This window comes from Ammospiza nelsoni, chromosome 10, assembly GCF_027579445.1.
Source record: "Ammospiza nelsoni isolate bAmmNel1 chromosome 10, bAmmNel1.pri, whole genome shotgun sequence".
In the NCBI taxonomy this organism is placed as follows: Eukaryota; Metazoa; Chordata; class Aves; order Passeriformes; family Passerellidae; genus Ammospiza; species Ammospiza nelsoni.
Genome location: NC_080642.1, coordinates 4,825,102 through 4,847,986, shown reverse-complemented (window position 1 = coordinate 4,847,986; position 22,885 = coordinate 4,825,102). Strand labels below are relative to the sequence as shown.

Sequence of the window (22,885 nt, the reverse complement as noted above, 5' to 3'; positions counted from 1 at the left end):
CATGAAATGATATTTAACAGACCATTCTCTCTTAAGAGATTCTTGACCCAGGAAAATAAACACACTAAACAGGATGCTATTTTCAGATTGGTCACAAAATCCTTTGTATAGTATTCCAACAAACTGGAAAATCAACTTTTGAATTAATTTTACAGTCTGACATGAGAAGACTTTGATTCCCTGGTTCCCATAAGTGGAATGCCACCAGTTGCAATACACTGGAAACCTGTGGGAGTTAAAAGGCCATGGACTTCCAAAGGGGAGGGGAAGCAGCATCCTCCACCACCAGCAGCAGCCTGGACATGATGAAGAGCAATCACACACTGCCCCACAAATCCCCACTCAAACTCCTGGAAGAAGACTTAAGCTTGACACTCTGAAATATATTTTGTTTTACAGCCTGCTTAAACTTTGCTAATTTGAGCATCCACATGAATTTTTCCCTCCATCTTGGATGATCTTTCAGAATTCACAGAATGACTAAGTTGGAAGAGACCTTCAAGACTGAGTCCAACACAACTTTCACTTGATGCAGTTTAAAAATCTAAAATATTTATAGAATTTTTATTCCTAAACCAAATTAAGTGTTGCTATTGAAATTTAATAATGCTACTATATATTCCTGTACACTGTGTAACTTCAGAGGAGAAACATTCTTAAAAATTGGAAGTTGTTTTGCAGTGAAGTATCTCAGCAGCAGAACACAATTATCTATGGAATGTGTTAAGCGAAGCTTGGGAACAGACTGTAATAGAAAATTGGTGTTTCTGTGACTGTTGAATACTTATTTATTGTGGAATATTTATTAACTCACTCCTAGTTACATCAGCTCGCAGAAAACCAGGCCAAGTATATTACCCTATAATCTGAGTTTCCAGAGCTTTGTGGCTGTGTCAATAAAGCAGAGGGACTGCAGAACTCAGACATATTTCTGCAGCTGCTCAGCAGCCAGGATGTTTACACAGCGCTCTGGGGAGGCATCTGCTCTGTGCAGCAGCAGAGCTGGGCTGGGTCTGAGCAGGGATTCTCTGACTCAGCCCTACCATGGCCACTCGCAGTGTGGCAGAGGCGTCTTCCACCTCCTCCTGCCTTAAATGCATTTTGGGATGGAAATCCTTCTCATGGGGTGCTGGCTGGATTTGCTGCTAGGACACAAAGCATCCAGCCTGTGAGCCTGGAGCCCAGCTCTGCCTGGAGCTCCCCCGTGTGCTCTTGGGCTGCTCCTGTTATGGCCATTCCCACAGAGAACCTGGAGGCAAAGCAGTGCCAGACCCAAGCTAACAGGGTGGGCCCACATGGCCAGGCTTTCACAATCACCCCCTATCCAAAACAATTTAAATTCCCAATTTTGGACTTGCTGGATTCATAACAACCAAGATTTGCTTTCAATTTTGGTTTCCCACAACCAAAAAACATTGATACTGGAATTCTAACTCAACTGAAACATATAAACCCTTTGCTGATTTACTTCAAATTCTGCTGAAATTTTGGCAAGGGAGTTCAGAGCCTCCAACCCAGTAGTACTTGGCTTGTTTAGTCTAGGAAAAATATGTTCACTGTGTTTTTAAACACAGCAGGGAATAAACACTTGAGAGGGAGAAAAGTAAGTTGTGTGACACAAAAAGAAGACTCATCAGTGGAGAAGTGTAGAGAATGAGATCAGTGATGTTCTGAAACATTCTTCTGATTCAGCCAGGGAGGGTAGAAAATGCACCAACATTTAGCACAGAGCCTGATAATCCTTAAGGATTTATCAGGGCAGACAGTGCCTGATCAAAGACAGGTGTCAAGATATGCTTGAAGAAGAAATATCAGTGAACAAGTTAATGATCAAAACACGTTGACAAATCTATTTTTGATTAGCAAAATAATACTTCAAACTATTGATGAGGTGTATTTGCAATGCAACTGCAGTCACTTGTCTTCCCTTACAGGAATGAGATGTAAGATCTGGGGTTTTTTTCTCTGATCTTGTTCAACAAAAGAGCTTTCCAACATTATTACTTCTGATCAGCCACCCACTGGTCTGTGTTCTTCAAGTGGGTTTTTTTTTTAGTAGGAGCTTAGTCTTACAACAATATTTAGAACAGTTAATGCTTGTGGTTTTGGCTGTTTCATTTGGACCAGAGACAGGACAAATCCTTGACTAAAACTATGTGATTTAATATGGTGCTTTTTACAAAATAATGAAACAAGAATGCAAAAAGTATCATTCCAATCTTTGTTTCCAAGTCTAGAAGAAGACATTTCCCTTAAGGAAGCTGTAGACCATCAGAGAACCAGCTAAAAAAGAGACTGAAATAAGACTTTGGTGAAGAATTTAAATGCCACATTCTGTCTTGAGTGAGTTGCTCAAAGTTCCCTTTTCCGCTTTTTTGGGTCTTGGTTGAACAAACATTTCAGGAGAAGCCAGGGAATATGAGACTGCCCAAAGGTGATGCATTTCCACAGCTGGGTGACCAATCCATAAACAAACTCTTCAACTTTATATGAATGATCTGTGAGCAAGCAATGTGTGCTCCTCACTTTAAGTAACTTCTAGTGTATGTATTTGTATCCTTGGTATAACAAGTTCTTTCTTTGGTACAGGATAAAATGTGAATTATGAACTTAAAATTTACAAGATCTGTAGAACTGTGACCTTGAATACAAAGTTAAAAGAAAGAAAAATGTTACAGGAAGTCTGTGACATCTAATTTTACAACTCTGTGATCAAATTTTGGTCTTTATTAGAACAGTACTTAGAATAGAATTTCTTTTGTCACATATTCTGTTGTATTGCTGTTCATTGCCTGCATGGAACCATTTTTCTTTCTTAATTAGCAATTAGGGAGAAAACATATAAGCCTGAACATTAAACTAATAAAATTTTGGCAATGCCACAGCAATTTAGACTCTGAAGCAATATAAATTGGTTTTAAATTCAGATCATGTTTTCATTAATCTCCATATAGCAGAGACAAAAAATAGCTGTAGCTCTACAAATAGAAGTTCATTGTGTGAAAATTGCTAACCCTGCTCAGGGATCAATAACTTAATAATTTAATCCCTTGGAACAGTACTTCAAAGGAGCTGAAAAAACATGAGATGTAACACTGTCATTTTAATTATTTCTTATTTTTAAAATTTATTTATTTTAATATTTATTATTACCAGTGTAAACTTACCTTAGCAGAGCAACTCAAAAAGGAGGAGAGGTTACAGATAATACGAGGAGAGGAGAAAAGAGGAAAAAAGGCGGGAGAAAACAATATTTGAACACGAACTTGCAGTTCCACCAAGGAATGACTGCAGATTCCTGTGCTCCTAGGCTGGTTGTCTGGGTTGCTGGTTGGCATTTTCAGCCCCCCTCCACGGCAGGAGCATCTCCTGAGTGAAGCAGAGCTGCGTGGTGCCCGTGCCCAGCACTCACCGGTACGAGGTCTCGGGCAGCAAGCCCTCGATGACGTGGCTGGTCACGTTGCCCACGGGGATGCTGACGTCTCCCAGGTCGATGTTGTAGGATGTGATCTCAGCCCCATTGCTGCTGGGCTCCTCCCAGCTCAGCACAAGGCACACGGAGGGTGAGGGCTGGCAGGCAGCCCCGTGCTCGTCCTCCAGCACGGACAGCGTGGAGACGGCGCCAGGCACGGCCGCGGGCGTTCTGCAGGTCACCAGCTCGCTGCAGGGCCCAGCTCCAGCCTGGTTAATGGCCTGGGGGGAAACAAAGGACATTTACCAGTGCTCTCCTTCACATCTGGATCAACTTCATCGTGATGAATGTGCTGGAAGAGCTGCATGAGTTCTTCAGAGGATGTGCACTGCTGGTTTCCTCTGAAGCTGACTCATACCTCTGCTATCCTAGGGAATTAGTATCTTCCTTGGTCACTCAGGAATGTCTCAGAAAAACTGGAGAATACATCTCTTTTCCCTAACAGAATATTTCTCTTTCCCTTTTTATCAGTGGCAAACGTTGGTTGGTAAGGGAAAAAGTCACAGTCATGCTGCCAGTGACAGGTGACATCGAAATTACTGGCTATCCAAAATTACTGAGCCACCCAGTACAAAGTCCCCAGTATACTGCAGGATATCCCAAAAGATGTTTTATGCAAGCAAAATATCCCTAAAGATAGGGGATATTTGGCTTGTTAAAAACTACCCTGGTTCCTAATTTGGTTCCTAATTTTCCTTGGAAAATGTCACAGTCATGCTGCCAGTGACAGGTGACATCAGCAAACTGGCTACACAAAATTACTGAGACACCCAGCACAAAGTCCCCAGTATACTGCAGGGTGGCCCAACAGATGCTTTGTGCAAGCAAAATATCTCTAAAGATAGGGGATATTTGGCTTGTTAAAAACTACCCTGGTTCCTGATTTGGAAAATGGATTACTAATTTAATGCCAAAAAGCTTCTGAAATAAGAATATAGGACCTCAGCACAGCATTAAGCCTATGACTCAACATTTCCCCAGAATCGCAAAATCATTACAGTTGGAAAAGTCATAATTCACCACCAAACCACAACCAAAGCACACAGCTCAGTATCTCTCACCAAAGAGGAGAGCAATAATTTATCAAGCTTCTCATCCTAAGCCATAGATCCTGAATCCCAGAGGAAACCAAGTTTCAAAACCTGGTCCCTTTCTGCTCATTAATTAGAGGCTGCTGTCTTAGCAAGCCCAAGAGTACACAGCTGTACAGGCCTGGGGTTTTGTCAGCTAGCTGATGCTCAGCCAGTGGCAAGAGCTGTACCCACTGCACTGGAATTGCCCAGGGAATGACTGATGTTACCTCCTCAGGGTTATCATAAACTCAATCACAGAACCACACAGGCTGGAAGGGACTGTGGGACTCATCTTGCCCAACCTGCCACTCCAGCCAGGGTCAGACAATGCAGACCAGGTTGCTCAGGCTTTTTTTCCAGTTGGGTGTTGAAAAATTCCAGGTAGGTAGATTGCACAGCCCCTCTGGACCACTTAGATCCTTAATAGCCTGCACAGTGATATTTTTTTTTTTTTTTTTTTTGTATCTCATCTGAACATCCCTATTTCGACCTATTTCAGCTGGATGCAGCACTCCAGGTTATCAGGAATGGCATGAAATGGGCAACACCACCTACCCTGGATCTGCCTGCTGGGCTCCTCCTGACACAGCCCAGCATCCTTGCCAGCACACAAGGTATGGGGAGAGCTTACAGAACATGCTACAGGAGAAACTACATGAGTCCACAAGGCACAGACCTCATAAAAAAGCTTCAGTGCTGCCCAGCACCCTCCACATTTCCTTTACATTTGGAAAAGTTCGCCCAGACTCTCCCATCAGGTTACAATTAATTGAAAAAGCCTTACCATGTTACCAGCAGGACTCTGAGGGCAATGACAGGACACATCAAACAACTGTTTGATTTCCAGTCTATGCTTAACTGCAGTGAATAACTTATTTCTGCTCTGCATAATACGAACACAAAGCCATGTTCTGTTTTTCCAGGAGACATTTTGTTCAATTGAAGAAAGAGATAATAAAGTTACATTTGTCAGCCTTTAAAAAGCCCTTCAAAACAAATCCTGCTCCAGGGAAATCTTCTATTTAATGCAGCACTCCTGGAGCTGTTAGAAGTGAGCCCTGTTTTGTGCTCTGCCAATGACATGATTTGTCTTGCCTCTAAATCAGTGTTTGGCCATTTGTTTCTTGCTCCAAGCAATTTATTGTCAGTGGTGTTTTTTAACTGTTTTATTGGACAATCTCATCACCATAACTGATGGGGCTTTGCAGCCTAGCTGCTTTCCCCTGCCACCTCCGAGTGACACAATATTTCCCTCTGCAGAAGCCACTATTGTTTTCAGGAATATTCATTACAGGAAAAAAGTTGAGCAACAGTTAAGACAATTGTCTGCCCTGCAGTTAGATATGCCCGATTCCTCAATTCTCCCCTTTATTGAATTACTGTAGATTGAGATAGCAATACTGTGTGTTTATTAGAAGGCTGAATAAATGTGGTTAGGGGAGCTTTTTATTTTTAAAAAGGAAATTTTTCTGTTAAATCTGGTAACAGATAAAATAAACATTTCTAACACTATTTAACTTTCTTTGCCTGTTACATCTACTTTGTGGGGAGATTTTTGTGCAATTGTTTGAAGATTACAGTGTATCTTGTAAGAAATTCTTCTTCACATAATACAAAGGATCAGATCCAGAGGATGAAGCTCTCTAGAAAGTAATACCTGAGTCACTGATGGACTTCAATAAAATATCTTCTTGCTGTTGAGCCTTTCCTGTAACTTCTGCCTATGGATTAAATTATACTGGCTGCACTAAAAATTGAGTAGATCTGTGCAACATTTTTGTGGCAGCTAGTTTGAAATAAGCACCCACTGGAAATCAAAGACGCCATACAGCTGGCTGTTTCCATTTTTAACACAAAATTTTCCTTGGGCTTCCCACAGCAGTGGTCTCAGAGTCCCCTCCCTGCCCAGCAGATGCTGAATGCTCTCCCTCTTGCAGAAACAAGAGGCACTTTCTGGCTCACACCTCCCAGCCTCTCACACATTCCCTCGTTCTCCTTCCCCAGAGTGCCAGAGCAAGGCACAGACCAGCTCTGGCCAAGACACAAAATACATTTGAGTTGTGGGGCCTGAGCTCTTGGGCTGCTGGCCAGCTCCTCCAAACCTTCTTCCCTAAAAGATGAAAAAAATTCAATATCCTGGTTAAAAAAACCCCAAAACTATAAGGGAACACTCAACAGAAGCATGTTGTCCTTGATCAAAGGAATTACCCTGGGTGGTCCACATGTTACCAGCTGGGTGGGTGTTTGGGTTGGATTAGTGGGGGTGTTCTGCCTTCACATACAAATATATCTTGTGGAAGAGTATCTTAGGTAAAATATTTTTACTTCACTCCCAGTTGCTTTACCTTCCATTTATTTATCGATGGACATAAAGGATGAAAAGTCCTGGTTTTTTAATTTCATACAGATACACAAAATGTTTTTCAACTGCTACTTTTTACTGAAAATGTAGGAGATAAAGAGATCAAGCAAAAGAAATAATGTAAAGACTATATGAGATCCTGTCTCACAAATCTAAGAGATAAAATGGCAAAGATGGGAACTCCTCTACAAACAGGAATTTACTCAGGTGCTCTGCCTTACTGGATAAATTAAACAGATGCTGGAATTCATTATTTAAGCCAGGGAAATCGTCAATATCCAGTTGGGAGGTGGATAATATTTACCTCTCCTTACCATGAAGAAAATTATTATTTTTTAAATTTTCTAAACCATTACCATTTTGTTTTGGTATCAGAGGGCAAGGTGGTCCTTACAAACATTAGTCACCAAAAATAACAAAACACAATTTTTAAGTAGCACATCAGTCTGTATTGCTTGAAATAAATGCGCATTCCTCCTGCCTTACAGAGTACATAACTTCAGAGGGGAGTAATGATAAAAATGAGAACAGCAGTGGAAGGAAACTCTGTTTGGCTCTCAGAGGGCAATGCATGCAGCCCTGCCTTACCTGTAGCCTGCAGCAGTAATGCGTTGCTGCTGACAAGTCACTGATTTCAAAGCAGGTTTCTGTGCCACTATATGCAAGCTGTAGAGATTCCTCCTCTTCTCCCCACTCTAATCTGTATTCAGAGATGTCAGTACCAGAACATTCAGGACTCTGCAACACAAATATTTATGTGGTTCAGTTCAGAAATGAGCACTTTGGATCGCTGTGTTTCACTGGGGAAGGAATGAAGTACATGGAAAAAAAGCCCAACAATCACCCTTATTTTTAAATTAATACACCATTACTGCTGCAAATAGAAATGTACTGAGTTAATGTTCCCTAAGAGGTTACTGAAACAGGACAATTCTGCACAGAAATTACCTGATTGAAATTCACAGAAATGAGTGTACACAGCTACTTTGCCTTCCATCAGGACACTCAGGAATAAATTGTCTCTCCACTGGCTTGGCAGAAGCTCAGCCGTGGAGAACATAAAAAAAGCATCAATCTAGCCTGGAGCAGTCACTCATGTGCTGAGGAAAGACCCACCTCAGCAAGGGAGGAGCTGGCCCCAGGTTCCAGTGGAGGTCACCCACCCATCAGTGCCAGAAGGGGACCTGGGAGTGTGATCCTGGCGTGTTCACACCCACAGTGGGACCTGGGAGTGTGATCCTGGCACGTTCACACCCACAGTGGGACCTGGGAGTGTGATCCTGGCGTGTTCACACCCACAGTGGGACCTGGGAGTGTGATCCTGGCACGTTCACACCCACAGTGGGACCTGGGAGTGTGATCCTGGCGTGTTCACACCCACAGTGGGACCTGGGAGTGTGATCCTGGCGTGTTCACACCCACAGTGGGACCTGGGAGTGTGATCCTGGCACGTTCACACCCACAGTGGGACCTGGGAGTGTGATCCTGGCACGTTCACACCCACAGTGGGACCTGGGAGTGTGATCTTGACACGTTCGTTCACATCCACAATGGGATCTGGGAGTGTGATCCTGGCATGTTCACTTCCACAGTGGGACCTGGGAGTGTGATCCTGGCACGTTCACACCCACAGTGGGACCTGGGAGTGTGATCCTGGCATGCTCACATCCACAGTGAGACTCCCAGGGGATCACAGAATCATCAAATGGTTTTGACTGAAAGGGACCTTCAAAATCACCTCAATTCCCACCCCTGCCATGGGCAGGACACCTTCTTCAGCCCAGGCTGCTCCAAGCCCATCCAACCTGGCCTTGAACACCTCCAGGGATGGGGCAGCCACAGCTGCTCTGGGCAAACTGCTTTAGAGTCTCATCACCTTCACAACACAGAATTTCTTCTCCATATCTAATCTAAACCTGTCCCATTCCCCATATTCCCAGCAATCCCTTTATTTAGGGGAACACAAATTCAATGCCTGAATGTGCTGGACATGAGCCAATACAGGCACAGTTCCCAAACCAGAATATTTAGTGTTTTTAACAGAACTGCCTAGATCTGTACTGTACTACTCCCTCTGAAGGAGCTCAGGGAAGCCCTGCTCTGCCTGCAGAGGAGGGGCCTACAAGGACTCTGTGATTGTGACAGGCAAGATGCAATTTCCAGTGCAAGGACACAAAGCCTTGCTGCACACCACAGCAACCACCCTGCACAGGCACAGGAGCTCCTCTGGCTCTGCCTCAGAGCTTCCAGGTGTGTGAGCAGGAACATTCAGAGCTCCTAAGCCAGATTTCAGAACAAAATCTGAAAAAAAAAAGCATCACAATGGGCACCACAGTGTGCTCTCTAGCCACACTCCACAGTGCTTCACTGTTTTTCTTTCTAATTCATATCAGCCAAAAAATGACACTCTTTAAGAAAACATAACCACTGCAAGCCACAGCTTCATTTTTAGCTAGAGTAAACAAATATATCCTTCAAATAAATAGAAAACCTACCAGAAGCACTGCTTCATGGCTGGGGAGAGCAAATCCCTGACCATGAAAAGGCAACATTTGAAAGTTCAATGTGATTTCTAGTTGCAAAAAATATTAACAGCCCCAAACTGCACCAAATACACCTGTGTGTTATTAAATTAAACACAGATTATGTTTGTATCTAGGTATGTTGTTAGCACAATTTATTTGAGCATCTTGTGAATGCCAGTGACTTTTTTCTCAACAGGAGCATTGTTTTGGGGAGGAGCTCAATAGAAGCAGGGCTGGGGTGGCTGCTGGATTTTCACCGAAAGTCTGTGGCAGAACTACAGACTTTCCCACTGAACCACATCACAGTATTATTTATGGTAATGTCCTTTCTTTTCTGCCTTAATTACACAGCATTTTTTCTTTAATGGTACCAATCATTCCCATAGCACTTCAGCTAACATTTATCTTGAGCTCAATGCCTAAGATGCTGGAGAATGGAGGAGGCATGCACACAAACTAAAATAAAAGTAAATATTTGGGGAAAACACAAACTTTTGATGGGGGAAAAAACCCTACATCATAAGTATTTATGTAGAGTTAATTCTGTATCAGAGACTCCAGTTTCAGCCAAAATCAAATATTTGTATTTATAATTCGAAATGAGAACATGCTGATGTGCTAAAAGCTTGCAAAGAGCTCTTCTATCATCTGATGCCCATGCAGGAGGCCTTGTGTCTGAATCCTGGTCTGGAAGACACATGTCCAGCTTCGTGTAATTCTTCAGAGCAAAGCAGAGAAGATGATTTTCTACAATAGAGTAGTTTCTACCTAGGGTTTCCCTGCATAACAAGATAGCTCCAGCCCAGTGAACAGCTCTCAAGCTCACTTTTGAGTTCTGTGCTGAGCATACTGGTCTGGGTAAGCAAGGTGGAATGAACAGGCAGGGACCTGACTCACCTCCCAGCTGACCAGGACTCGTGTGTTGGACAGGAAGGACAGGGAAGGTGCTCTGCACTGGCCTGGTGGTCCTGCTGCTGTGGTGACCTCTGTCACCTCCGAATATGGCCCGTACTGCAGGGGAACAAGGTATCACCATCATCACCACCATCATCATCATTATTATTATTGTTGTTGTTGTTGTTGTTGTTGTTACTACTACTATTAATATACAGGTGTACACCCATCTCAAAGCCCCAAGAGCTTTCCAAAAACAGCACACGAACTTTTTCACCGCACTAAACTTTCTCAAAGGCAGACTGGGTTTCCAACACCCGGCACCAACCACCAGAGCTCAGGATGAGCCCACACAAATGACTCAGAGTTGAAGTGTGAGGTGAGCTCAGGAACAAGCAGAGAGCAGGTACATCCTTTGTGCATCCTCCTGTGTGGCAGCAAGTGCTCATGAAAGCAGAAACCACCTCCAATTTGCCCAGAAGTGAGAATGAGCACACAGTAACCGAGGAACAGTTTGTGTCCCTCTGCCTTACCTTAGCACAGGGTGTTCACGCATCCAAACCAGCATCCCATGGATACAAAGAGGAGCACAAAGACCAAGGCACACACTGGAGTCCATTTCCAGTTTCTTTTACACAGAATGCCTGCCCCAAGTTACTGTATCAGGACAGGATGTGCTGGACCCCAGCCTGGCACAAAGTGCAGGGACACGCTGCGCACACGCTCCGCTCCATGGGCAGCTCAGCTCAGACAGCCTCTGAGCCCGTGGCAGCAGAATAATTTAAATGCAGATTAGCAAAAGAGAAAAAAAGCCAATTTTCAGCAGTCTGGGAACCTGGTTTCATCCAGCAGCATGAGGACTGATAGCAGCAGATAGCACTGAAGCAGCCTTTCTGAGGCCTCCTGAGTGGAAGAGCGAGGTTTGCTCAGTACATCCCCGAGTTAATTAGAAATTGTTCTCCAGAACAAAGCAGCTTCACTTGGAAGCAATTAGAGGAAAAACACTGGTATTTACTTATTTTGTAATGCAGTATTAGTGAGCATGAAAAAAAAGAGCCACTACAAAAAGGCCAAACGACGCAGAAATTATGAACCCCAGAAAACTTCTCAGCAGACGTGTCAGTATCTGCCATCAAAGAAAGGCCAACACTGATTGCTTTGTCCTACAAAGAATGTACATGTCAAAAAATATAATTTATTGACTTCTGCTCTTTTTGAGGAAGAATCCGGTAAAGGACATCCTCCCCTATTTTGCACCTGGTAGAAAAACAGAGCCAAACCAGAATCAACTCCATCATTTAACAAAGGGTGGAATCAGAAATGCTTTGCAACTGTTCTGCTGAAAAAATAATGGAAAAAAAGAAAAAAAAGGCAAAGCATCACATACTCAAAGCTACCAGGTAGGCAATGGCTCTCACTCCAGCAAGCAAATCTTATCCTTCCATGTGCATTTAATTAATTTTTCACAAAAACAAAACAGTGGGTGTTTTTAAACGAAAACAGTCTTGCAGATATTTCTAAAATTCAAGTTTTAACTGAACTTCTCCCTGCAAGTGAGTAACTTCAAACCTTTTGTTATGTTTGTCATCAAGATTTCCTGGGGAGAAACACATCAATGAATGTAGTTTAGTTGGGACTTTTATATAAAACACCACTGGAATGACACAAAGGAAAGCATAATCAACCCAAACCTCAATGAAAAAGAAAAAGATCTTTCTACAGATCTCTGTGGACATCAGACAGAATTTCTGATGTATTTGGGAAGGCACTTCTTCCAAGGAAATAATTTAATAGAAAAGTCTCACTGAATCTATAAAGCACACATTTTTTTTGGAATTAAATCAAAAAAGTCACCAGGAGTGTGCGTTTCCCTCAAAACACACCACCTGAGTGAAATTGCAGTTCTTGTTTTTAGACACTTTAGATTTAAAACAAAAAAGAAGGAAATGCAACAGAATGAGGATGAAGAGAATCCTCCCTGCGAGCAGCTGTGACTTTCAGCAGGGATTTGGCACACTTGGGAGCAGCCAATTCTGGCCAAACCCTACCAGTACTCAAAATTTCCTTTTAAAAGAGACCCAGGTCTCAAACTGCAGCTCCTCCTCCCACGTTGCTTTTGAGCATTTATCACATGTTTTTTTCCTTTGCCCAGGTCCCCCTGCCCAGCTGAGGAGCAGCCCTGGCAGCACGCAGAGGTGCTCACGTACCCCGCCGTCGTTCAGGGCCCGCACGCGGAACCCGTAGGTGGCCCCGGGCAGGAGGCTGCCCACGGTGCACTCCAGCTCAGCCCCGTGGTACACCTCAGAGACCACCTCCTCAGGGGCTGTCATCTCCACGCTGTACTCAGAGACAGGGCAGCCGCTTTCTGACTCAGGGACATCTAAAAGAAATCATGGAATTCGTTAGTAGCGTTAGGGCGTGCGCCAGAACAGCCATTTTTTACTGCATACACCACAGAAGTGTGTATTTCTGCTTTTGTGTATAGATAGAAGATATCTCACAGATATAGTCTATCTATATAGATAGAGACACAAATTTTGTGTCTCCCTTTTGTTGTGGGCATCTTTGTTTTTACCCATGAAAACAATGTATTTGATGATACCTGCACGTTATGTCACAAGTCAGTAGCACAGAATCAAATTGCCTGGGGATCAGAAAAACAGCAGCCACCAAAATGCTTCCAGCAATCATTTGGTTGGATTTTTACACTGGTGTTGAAATATATTTGACAGTTAGAAATTTTACTTTTCCAGAATTTGGCTTAACAAGTGATGCCACAAAAATACTTGGATGCTGCAAGATTATCACTGTAAAGAAAACACTCTGTTGGAAACTGGCATCTCTCTTGCATTCTGAAAAATGTTCAGTTTTTGACAACTTAGTGCCATGAGTGTAGTCCAACATCTTTGCACAATAACAGGGGTCCAATAGATTATGTGTTATACTGTGGATCAAGATTTAAATGTCACCCAAACTATCAATATGTCCTAACATAAATTTTTGAAAAAAAGTTATACATTAGAAGTACCAGAACACTTCTGCCAAGCCAATATTTCAAAGGAATAAAAAAAAAGATTTTGAGTCACACAGTGTTTTTGAAATAAAAGGACAGATATTCTAATGAAGCTGATCCTTAATAGCCCTGATAGGGACAGGGCTAAAAAACAAAAAATGGCTTACCCCACTGCAGCTGCACCTCCCTGTGCCTGGGCTTGCCCAGCAGCCGGGGCGGGCGGCAGGGCCCCGGCGCCACGCTCAGCGTGCGGACAGGTAAACTCTCGGAGCACTGGGGGAAAACAGAGCTCAGTTACACACTCTGGAATGAGCACAGCTCAGTGTCACCCTGACAGGAGCACAGCCCAGTTACACCTGACAGGAGCACAGCTCAGTTACACCTGACAGGAGCACAGCTCAGTTACACCTGACAGGAGCACAGCTCAGTTACACCTGACAGGAGCACAGCTCAGTTACACCTGACAGGAGCACAGCTCAGTTACACACTCTGGAATGAGCACAGCTCAGTGTCACCCTGACAGGAGCACAGCCCAGTTACACCTGACAGGAGCACAGCTCAGTTACACTGACAGGAGCACACCTCAGGTACACCCTGGAATGAGCACAGCCCAGTTACACCTGACAGGAGCACAGCTCAGGTACACCCTGGAATGAGCACAGCTCAGTGTCACCCTGCCAGGAGCACAGCCCAGTTCCACCTGACAGGAGCACAGCTCAGTTACACCTGACAGGAGCACAGCTCAGGCACACCTGACAGGAGCACAGCCCAGTTACACCTGACAGGAGCACAGCCCAGTTACACCTGACAGCAGCACAGCCCAGTTACACTGACAGGAGCACAGCTCAGGCACACCTGACAGAAGCACAGCCCAGTTACACCTGACAGGAGCACAGCCCAGTTACACTGACAGGAGCACAGCCCAGTTACACCTGACAGGAGCACAGCTCAGTTACACCTGACAGGAGCACAGCTCAGGCACACCTGACAGGAGCACAGCCCAGTTACACCTGACAGCAGCACAGCCCAGTTACACCTGACAGCAGCACAGCCCAGTTACACCTGACAGGAGCACAGCTCAGTTACACCTGACAGGAGCACAGCCCAGTTACACTGACAGGAGCACAGCCCAGTTACACTGACAGGAGCACAGCTCAGTTACACCTGACAGGAGCACAGCTCAGGCACACCTGACAGGAGCACAGCCCAGTTACACCTGACAGGAGCACAGCCCAGTTACACCTGACAGCAGCACAGCCCAGTTACACTGACAGGAGCACAGCCCAGTTACACTGACAGGAGCACAGCCCAGTCACACCTGACAGGAGCACAGCCCAGTTACACCTGACAGCAGCACAGCCCAGTTACACTGACAGGAGCACAGCTCAGGTACACCTGACAGGAGCACAGCTCAGGCACACCTGACAGGAGCACAGCCCAGTTACACCTGACAGGAGCACAGCCCAGTTACACCTGACAGGAGCACAGCTCAGGTACACCTGACAGGAGCACAGCTCAGGCACCTCTGCCACGGCCACCACCTTCAAGGTGAGCCACAGATATGGAACAGCACAAAAAATTGTCTTCTACCCCCACCACTTCATGGAAATTTATATAAACAGTAAAGCAGAGGAGATGCTATCAAGCATGTCAGTACAAATACAATTAATGGAGTTCCTTCATTAGCATTCTCAATACTGGGCTCTCTGTTTTAATTTTCCTCGGTCTGAAAATAATGTCAAGGCCTAAAGTACTCAATCTTAAATGAGAAAAAAACTTATCAAAGCAGGAAGAATAAGTGTATAGGTACTGAATTAAAATCAAAGAGGGGAATTACAGGAATTGGGGTCTGAAATAAGGAACCCAAAAACTTAAAGGATTCAGCCCTATGAAAGGTAATTGTTACAACAAACCATCTCTTTCTGCATCCTCCAGTCAATACAGGGTCAAGCACATGAGAGTCTGTGGCCTTTTTCAAGCAAGTGGCCACATCATATAAACAGATGGTCTTTTTCTAATGTAAATATAAACAACTACAGATTGCTTCTGAGGAAACCAAATCTCACTAAACCGCAGCTTGCTGAAAAGAAAATTATGTACACACAGAAATCTAAATTTCAGCAACTTGCAGCATGACATTAACTACAATCAGTGTAGTTTTACTGTGCTACAGTGGTAATATTTCCCTTCTTTTGAAAGCAGAAGTATTTTACCAAAATTAGCAGATAAATTTCTGAAAAATATAAACCCAATAGCCCTAATTGTTAGATAACACCCACCTGACTGTGTCCACCAGTGCTGATACAGCACGCCCGGAGTTTATACAAAGTGCCTGGTTTCAAGTGAGTACAGGTGTATTCTGTGGCTGAGCCACTATAGGCCACTTCCCACTGGTTTGCTAAAAATAAGATATATCCAAGTTTAAAGAAGTGGAAAGCAACACATTTAGGAGTGTCCAGGAGAAAGGAAAATCTTCCCCAAATGACATAGTTCAGGAAAATCATTATTATCACTATGAATGTTATTTTCCACTTGAAGACATAACACACAGACATACATGCAAATACATATACTTACAAATAAATATGAGTATTATATATAATGTATAAATGTGCAAATATATGCACACAAATATAAATAAAAATATTTCTAGATTTAGCAATATAACCTAAAATTCTGTCATTATTAGTAAAAAACCCACTACAAAACCTTCCCAAAATCCAACCCCAGCTCACCCAGGAATCCTGCAAAGTACATAACTGTTTAAATCACATTATTAAGGCATTAATTATAACAACCTAAAGAGTCAGGACCTCCATATAGTAGCCACAGTGTTTTTTAATTGAGACAACTTGTCTCAAGTTTACCTTCTGGACTTCCTTGAGAAATCTCCAGCAGATACTTTAGGATTTCTGAACCACCATTATCCTGTGGAGGATCTGGAAAAATCAGACAAGAAAATGAGTGAAAGGTGACAAAACAATTATCAAACCTGCTCCTGATCCACCTCCTTCTCCCCAAACTCCTCCACAGTAACCACACCAGGTTATGGGCAGCAGAAGGGGGTGACAGACATTTGTTTTCAGCATAAATCAGACTAAAGGTGCTGGATAATGATGATCCAAACAAAATGTATGGAAAAAGCACTGAAAGGGAGGCTGTGCAGAAGTTTGCCCCATTAATAAGGGAAGCAGCTGGAATGAAGCTGCACTGGGACATGAAATGGAGAGTGAAAAGCCTGAAGATGTACTTGAGTGCGAATTAATCAAAACCAAAACATTTTTGCTTCTGAACACACAAGAGCCTCTACATACCTTTTAGAATATTAAAAAAAATAAGCTGTCAAGTTCTCCAAACACATTCAAATTTGGGCTGAGAAGGAGCATGAAAAATCTAAGTTCTAACACACATTTATGCCATTTTATTTGCATTTCTTACGACCCCAAAAAGCTCTGCTGCATCAGTCTGAGCTGGCTTACCCCACTTCACACTAAAGCCATGAGAGGTTATTGGCCCCTTGATCACAGGTCTGGTGGGAGGTCCTGGCCTGTCTGGGCTGGTTGTGCAGACCAACACCTCGCTGGGAGAACTCTTCCCTTCCACGTTGGAAGCAAACAGCTGAAACAAAACCACAGTGAGTTTACCCCTGTGCACTGCAACTGCTCTCCTGGCAGTTCTGCAGCAGACTTCTGTCAGTAATTGCACAAATGTCACATCCCAAAGTGTGTGGGATTGTAGTAACAGATACTAGATTGTCATGATGTTTCTTTACAAACCACAGTGATTTCTGCCACTCCCACCATCAGCAATAGATCATGACATGTTTAGGATAAAAGCAGTGCTGGTTTTCCCTTTAAAAAAAAGTCACTTTTTAAAAATAACTGGGTCAACTCGCAACAAGTAGTTTTCTCATAAAAGAAAAATAAAATAACTATAACAATAACTATAACAATAACTTCGGTATTTTTGTTTTGGAGGTATTTCTAACTGCTATTTATAAAGTAATTCAGACTATCAGTAATCACACAATTAAAAGTCAGATCAAAGTTGTGCCTGTAGCCAGTGACACCAGGCTAGAGATTTGTTCTGATACCAATGCAGTTTTGTAAAATCCATGTTTAGTTTGAAAGCAGGTCTGCAAAGAAGCACTAAAGGATCTCTCCTCTCACCTGCCACAGCAGCCTTTACAACACTAAGCTAAAAGGCATCATCTCAGAGTGACAGCACGAAAACTTCCCAATCCTTTGGGTAGTTCAGGCAACTTCACAAGGTTTTCTGTCCCAGAGAGCAGGACAAGAGCATTTCCTGTGAGGGTGGTGAGGCCCTGGCACAGGCTGCTCAGAGATGCTGTGAATGCCCCATGGACAGAAGTGTTCAAGGCCAGGTTGGAGCACCCTGGTCTAGAGGGACGTGTCCCTCTCCACAGCAGGAGGGTTGGAATCCGGTGATTTTCCAACCCAAACCATTCTATGACTTTATGATTTTTTTCTTTCTGTTGCTCCTGAATATACTAAGACCTAGAGAATCCAGGTGTTGGCCTCACACACAGCTTCTGGCCATCTCCAGAGGGACACCACACATGGGTGGCTCCTCCTGTGGACAGGGATGGATGGAGAGCAGCACCACAGCTGATCCTGGATAACCCCACTGCCTTCTCCTCAACAGCAGCACCCAGCACTGTGCTCTGATCACAGGCCTCAGCAGCACAGAGAAGAAAACGCTGAACTTGGTGTTTGCAGGAAGACTCAGAGCATCTCTCAGGGGCTCTGAGCATCCACAGAGGAGAAGACACCAACACCTGCTAAAATCCAGCTCCAGAACCAGCCACATTGATATATGAGACAGAAAAGCTTCATTCTGTGGCTGCCAGGGGAACACAGGCCCCTGTGCTGGCAGGCCACCTGACAGTGTTTGCTGCATTCTGTAGAAGTGAGATGGCATTTGTCACCAGGTTTTTGGGAGCAATGCAGCCAACTGTGACCACCTCATACCCCGAGCTACATTTTTACAACATCCTCCCACATGGTACTGAGAACTGTGATTGTTCCCCAAAGTCTGAGCAACAGGATCTCCCCTGTATGATAAAGGCAGAAATACAACTAACAGTTTCATATAGTAGGTCACAGTATAAAGCAAATTTGTATTTGATGACTCAGTTTTGGAGGGAGCACTAAAGGATCCCTGTAGTGCCTGGAAAAAGCCCAAACCAGAAAACACTACACAATGACAAGAGGAAAAAGGCTTTACCCTGAATTTATACTGTGTGCTTCTTCTGAGATTCTTCACAGTACAGGCTTGCTCCTCTCCAGTGTACTTTGGGTGAAACACGCTGTCCTAAAAAAATACAAAACCAAACAAATTCCTATAACTGAGGAGTGTGTGAAAGTGTTCCCTGTGTTAGTCTGTGCCTACAACGTTACAGCAAAAGGGCTTTAGAGCTGAGTGCTTTAAAAAAGAAAACAAACAAGAAAAAACAAACATATGATACATATAACAGTATTACTACTACTACTATCATTACTATTATTACTATTACTACTACTACTATTTTTAACTGCAAGGCCACAATACTTTTTTTTTAGAAGAGACATTTTGCAGCTGCCCTGAATAATGTTATTTTGCTGCAAAATCAGCACAAAACCAATTGTGGCAGTTTAACCTGCTACAGAACTGGAAGTGACAGATGACAGAACGCCAGCCCACCAAGGAGCAGCCAGGAGGACATGGCAGACTGACCTGGCCAGGGACAAGCTGCCCTGTACCTCGCAGAATCCTGTGTGGCTTTGTGAATAATCACAGATGACAGCAGAGATTTTCAGCTGAGGATTCCCAATTCTGCTGTGCAGCAGAGCAAATCACAGAGCTGCACCCTGCCAAGTACCCAGGACTCCTGGAAGGCCCTCCAAAGGAACAGCCCATGCTGTTCTCAGTCATCTCCAATTAATAAATCAAAACTCAGTTTAAGTCATGCACTTCGTGGCAACACAGCACTCACATTATCCTCTTCCTGGATTTCCAGGGTGTAGGAAATCACTTCCTCTGGTGTACATCCCTCTACTTTGTTCCACTGCAGGGAGATCCACGTCACCCCAGCGCGAAAGAGCCGCGGTGCAGAAGGGGTCTGAGGAATATTGCCTGCAGTGTAGCAAACCACCTCCTGGCTGTACCCACTGCTCAGAGACAGAGCACACAGAGAAATATTAAATACAAGCAAACAAACCTCCAAATCCCCCCCCAGACAAAGAACCAAGCAAAAAAAAACCAAAAACAAAACAACAGCAACAGCCAAAAAAAATCCAAAAATTAACCCAAATAAACCCACCCCACCACCACAAAAACACAAAGCTAAAGAAACCTAAACCTCAATGTATTTAGAGAAATATTTCACATTTTCAAAAAATTTGGACGAAGTTCAAATTTCTCAGGTGGAAAAGATGAACATCCAGTTAGGAAATGCCAGAACTAAGAATAGAAAAAAATGCAGGATAATGTGTCCTCACAGTCATTTTTACAGATCTTACCACAATAACACTGGAAAAAAATATTTGAATGCCTAAAAATTAACTTGGTATTAACTGTGGAGGAAAATCTCATTTAACAAAGGGGATCCAAAGTATAGGAAAGAAAGTCTCAAGTGTTCAACTTCTGGATGTTGAACCTGAGACATGCAGAATACCAGTTCTATAAACTCTGATCAAGCTTTCAAAGGAAGGTGACATTCTTGCAATTTTCAAATCTGTTTGCAAAGTACAAAACATATCTTGTACCTTGAAGTCACACCATGAACTTAACACACAGAAAAAGCCAAATCTCCCTATTCCAAATTTTCTTTCTCAAAAATAACCTATTTATTGAAATACACTTACATTTAAATAAAGCACCTATAACGAAAACCCAAACAAGACAAAAATCATCCTACATGGTAAGTCCATAAAAGCATTACAACAAACCAAAGCCATCTCATGACATGAAGTGTTAGATGACATTATCATGCCTTAATTTTGAGTGCTATATATAAAAATAAGGCATGTGTTGCTGGTGCTTATCTCACAGATTAGCCCAGAACAGCTGACCATAAATAGTTTTTTAGCTCTCTCCTTCCTCAATAGCCTGAGGGGAGAGAAAAAAGGGAGAAAGAGAAGAAACAACAACAAAAAAAACAAACGGGGGGAGGAGTGTTGAAAGATGCACTAAGATATTTTAAAAATCTGGAATCTGGCAAAGAAAAGAGATGCCAGAACTGGGAACTCTGCACAAACCCAATTCCCTTCCAGTTACACTTAGCAGGTCCAGCTCAGCCTCCCTCTCTCTCCACATTATTTCAATGGGGAAGGAATTAATCTGGCAAGAAGTTGGAAAAGGGACTCTGTGCATATGTGAGTGGTCTCAGTCCATGTCAGGGAAAACACAGGAACCTGAATAAAGCAGCTTTCTAAAGCTATAAATTACTGAGAGGCTTGTGCTTGAGAAGACAGAACAATGCAGGAGTCCCTCTCCACAAAACACATTGTTATAAACCAGTGCTGTTTCTTTTGTGTCCTTGCAATAATGATTAGATCCTGTTTAGCTAAGGGGGACAATAAAGGAGTGCACAAGGGCACTGCATGTTTGGCTTCTTCACAGCTGAACCTTTCCTGGCCTGACCTGCTTGCCTGAGCCCAGGAGCACAATGTCCCTTCTCTGGGCACACTCTGCCCCTCAGCTGCAGAACATTTCACCCCAGTGCTCCCCAGCAGCTCCCAGAGGACTGAACTAAGTCTGATTTCTCACCCATCCTCATGTGAGTGCATCAGTGTGTGTGCAAGGAAAAGCAGAAGCTAAACCCCATCTTTCAGAGCTTTGGATGTCCTCTCCCAGTCTCCTGCCTGTCTCTCCCTTCCTTCCCACCCCATCAGCCAGCCCTGCCAGTCCTGAAGAAGGAAGGGACTGTACTGCTGAAAAGAGACAGAAGGGCTTTGCTGTAAACCAGAAAAATAAATATATCAAGATTCCTTTCAAAATCTGTAACTCAACTTCCCCTTGCTTGTTTTTCTTGGTTCACAGAGGTCCCTAGTGGGAATTTTACATAACAGATGTATTCTTTTCACATTAGGACCAGACCACAAAACACCATTTAACACCTCAAAAGGAGCCTATCTGCTCAGGCTGATCTCATCAGCTGAAGGTACACAGCAATTCCCTGGGAGGTGAAGGATATCATCAAGGAAAGCCTGACTTACCTTGAAGCATTAACAACAGAGGAAATGTCAGATACTAAACTCAAAACCATTGTGATAAATGCATGTATTTTATGATTGGCTTTTAGCAAATATTAAAATGAATATTATATGTGTTGTGTTAGAAAGTAATGCTGTATTAATTATCTTAAGTACTGCGTTAAATATAGTTTTAGGTAATAAAAATTGTTAAAATAGAAACTATGCTGTGTAGGATACATTTTTTAAAGACAGGACTCCAGTGAGATAGCAGCCACAGGACACCTGAATCTTTCAGAGAAAAAGAATTTATTGCTCCATTATCAGAAGAAATGAACTTCTTCCTGCCTCGAAGGCACTGTTAGGATTGGGAGGAAGAAGCTGATGATGACCAGACAATCCTGTGTTTGAATAGAATTTATGCATCATGGATGAAGTGTGTGACTATGCAACAGGCTATTGCTTTTAAGGGTTAATCCTTTGTTAACAGGTGTCGTTTTTCAGGCTTGTGCTGCCCAGAAAAAGGTACCCAGACATCCATAACTCTTTGTATTTGTTGTCTCATATTGTCCTAATTCAAATTGCCCAAAGTATTATTACTCTAATTGTATTACTATTTTTATAACCATTTCATTACTATTAAACTTTTAAAATTTTAAAAACCAGTGACTGGCGTTTTTCACACCATGAAGAGAAAAGAAACAAAAACCCCCCAGAAATTCCTCTTTACTGATGGGTGAACTTTTCAAGCAGCACTTTTTGTCAAGGAAGCTCTCAGTTCTCTGAGGAGCTCACCTGGTACCGATGTCGTTCTGGGCCGCCAGGCGGAAGGTGTAGCCCAGAGCCGGGCACAGCTTGGTCAGCTTGCAATGCTTCTGGCTCCCAAAGTAACATTCTCTGAAACCACTGTTCCTCTTTCCCTGCAAAGAGAGAAATCTGTGATTGGATTGCTATGAAACAAAAGCCCGCCATGCTGGTTTCAGAAGTGCTATCAGAATGAGATGTTTCCATAAAGGAAGCTGTGCGAGCGCTGACAGCACTGCTGTGCTCTGAAAATCACACAGCTCAGCAGAGTCTGCTGTCACATCCCTTCTCCTCTCACCTTCTGGGAGTTGTGAGATGTGTCTACAGCACACTGAAATACAATTTATCCCACTCACAATAAAAAAAAAAAGTGGGAAAGTTATGAATGAAACGAATCTCTGCATCTCCTCGGAGCAGGGATAAAGGCGCAGCCAACACTTTGCAAGCACTGTTCTCCCCCGAGCATCCCTCGCTGGGATTGTCTCAGCAATTCCCTATCCCACCAGAGGGCTCTCGCTCCCCACGCTCCAGCACAGCCAGCAGGACA

General features: G+C 43.4%; 1 protein-coding gene across 1 annotated transcript in view; it reads right to left on the bottom strand.

The window, feature by feature from the left end:
- Nucleotides 1–22,885, bottom strand: part of FNDC3B (fibronectin type III domain containing 3B) — a 187,439-nt gene that overhangs the window by 26,733 nt on the left and 137,821 nt on the right. The window contains exons 12-22 of the mRNA XM_059479160.1: nt 22,330–22,454; nt 19,335–19,509; nt 18,587–18,673; nt 16,819–16,957; nt 16,207–16,278; nt 15,619–15,737; nt 13,507–13,612; nt 12,534–12,706; nt 10,330–10,443; nt 7,496–7,645; nt 3,413–3,693 (exon numbers count right to left, since the gene is read on the bottom strand). Coding sequence (XP_059335143.1) covers nt 3,413–3,693; nt 7,496–7,645; nt 10,330–10,443; nt 12,534–12,706; nt 13,507–13,612; nt 15,619–15,737; nt 16,207–16,278; nt 16,819–16,957; nt 18,587–18,673; nt 19,335–19,509; nt 22,330–22,454 — 1,541 coding nt within the window. The remainder of the gene's footprint in view (nt 1–3,412; nt 3,694–7,495; nt 7,646–10,329; nt 10,444–12,533; nt 12,707–13,506; nt 13,613–15,618; nt 15,738–16,206; nt 16,279–16,818; nt 16,958–18,586; nt 18,674–19,334; nt 19,510–22,329; nt 22,455–22,885) is intronic.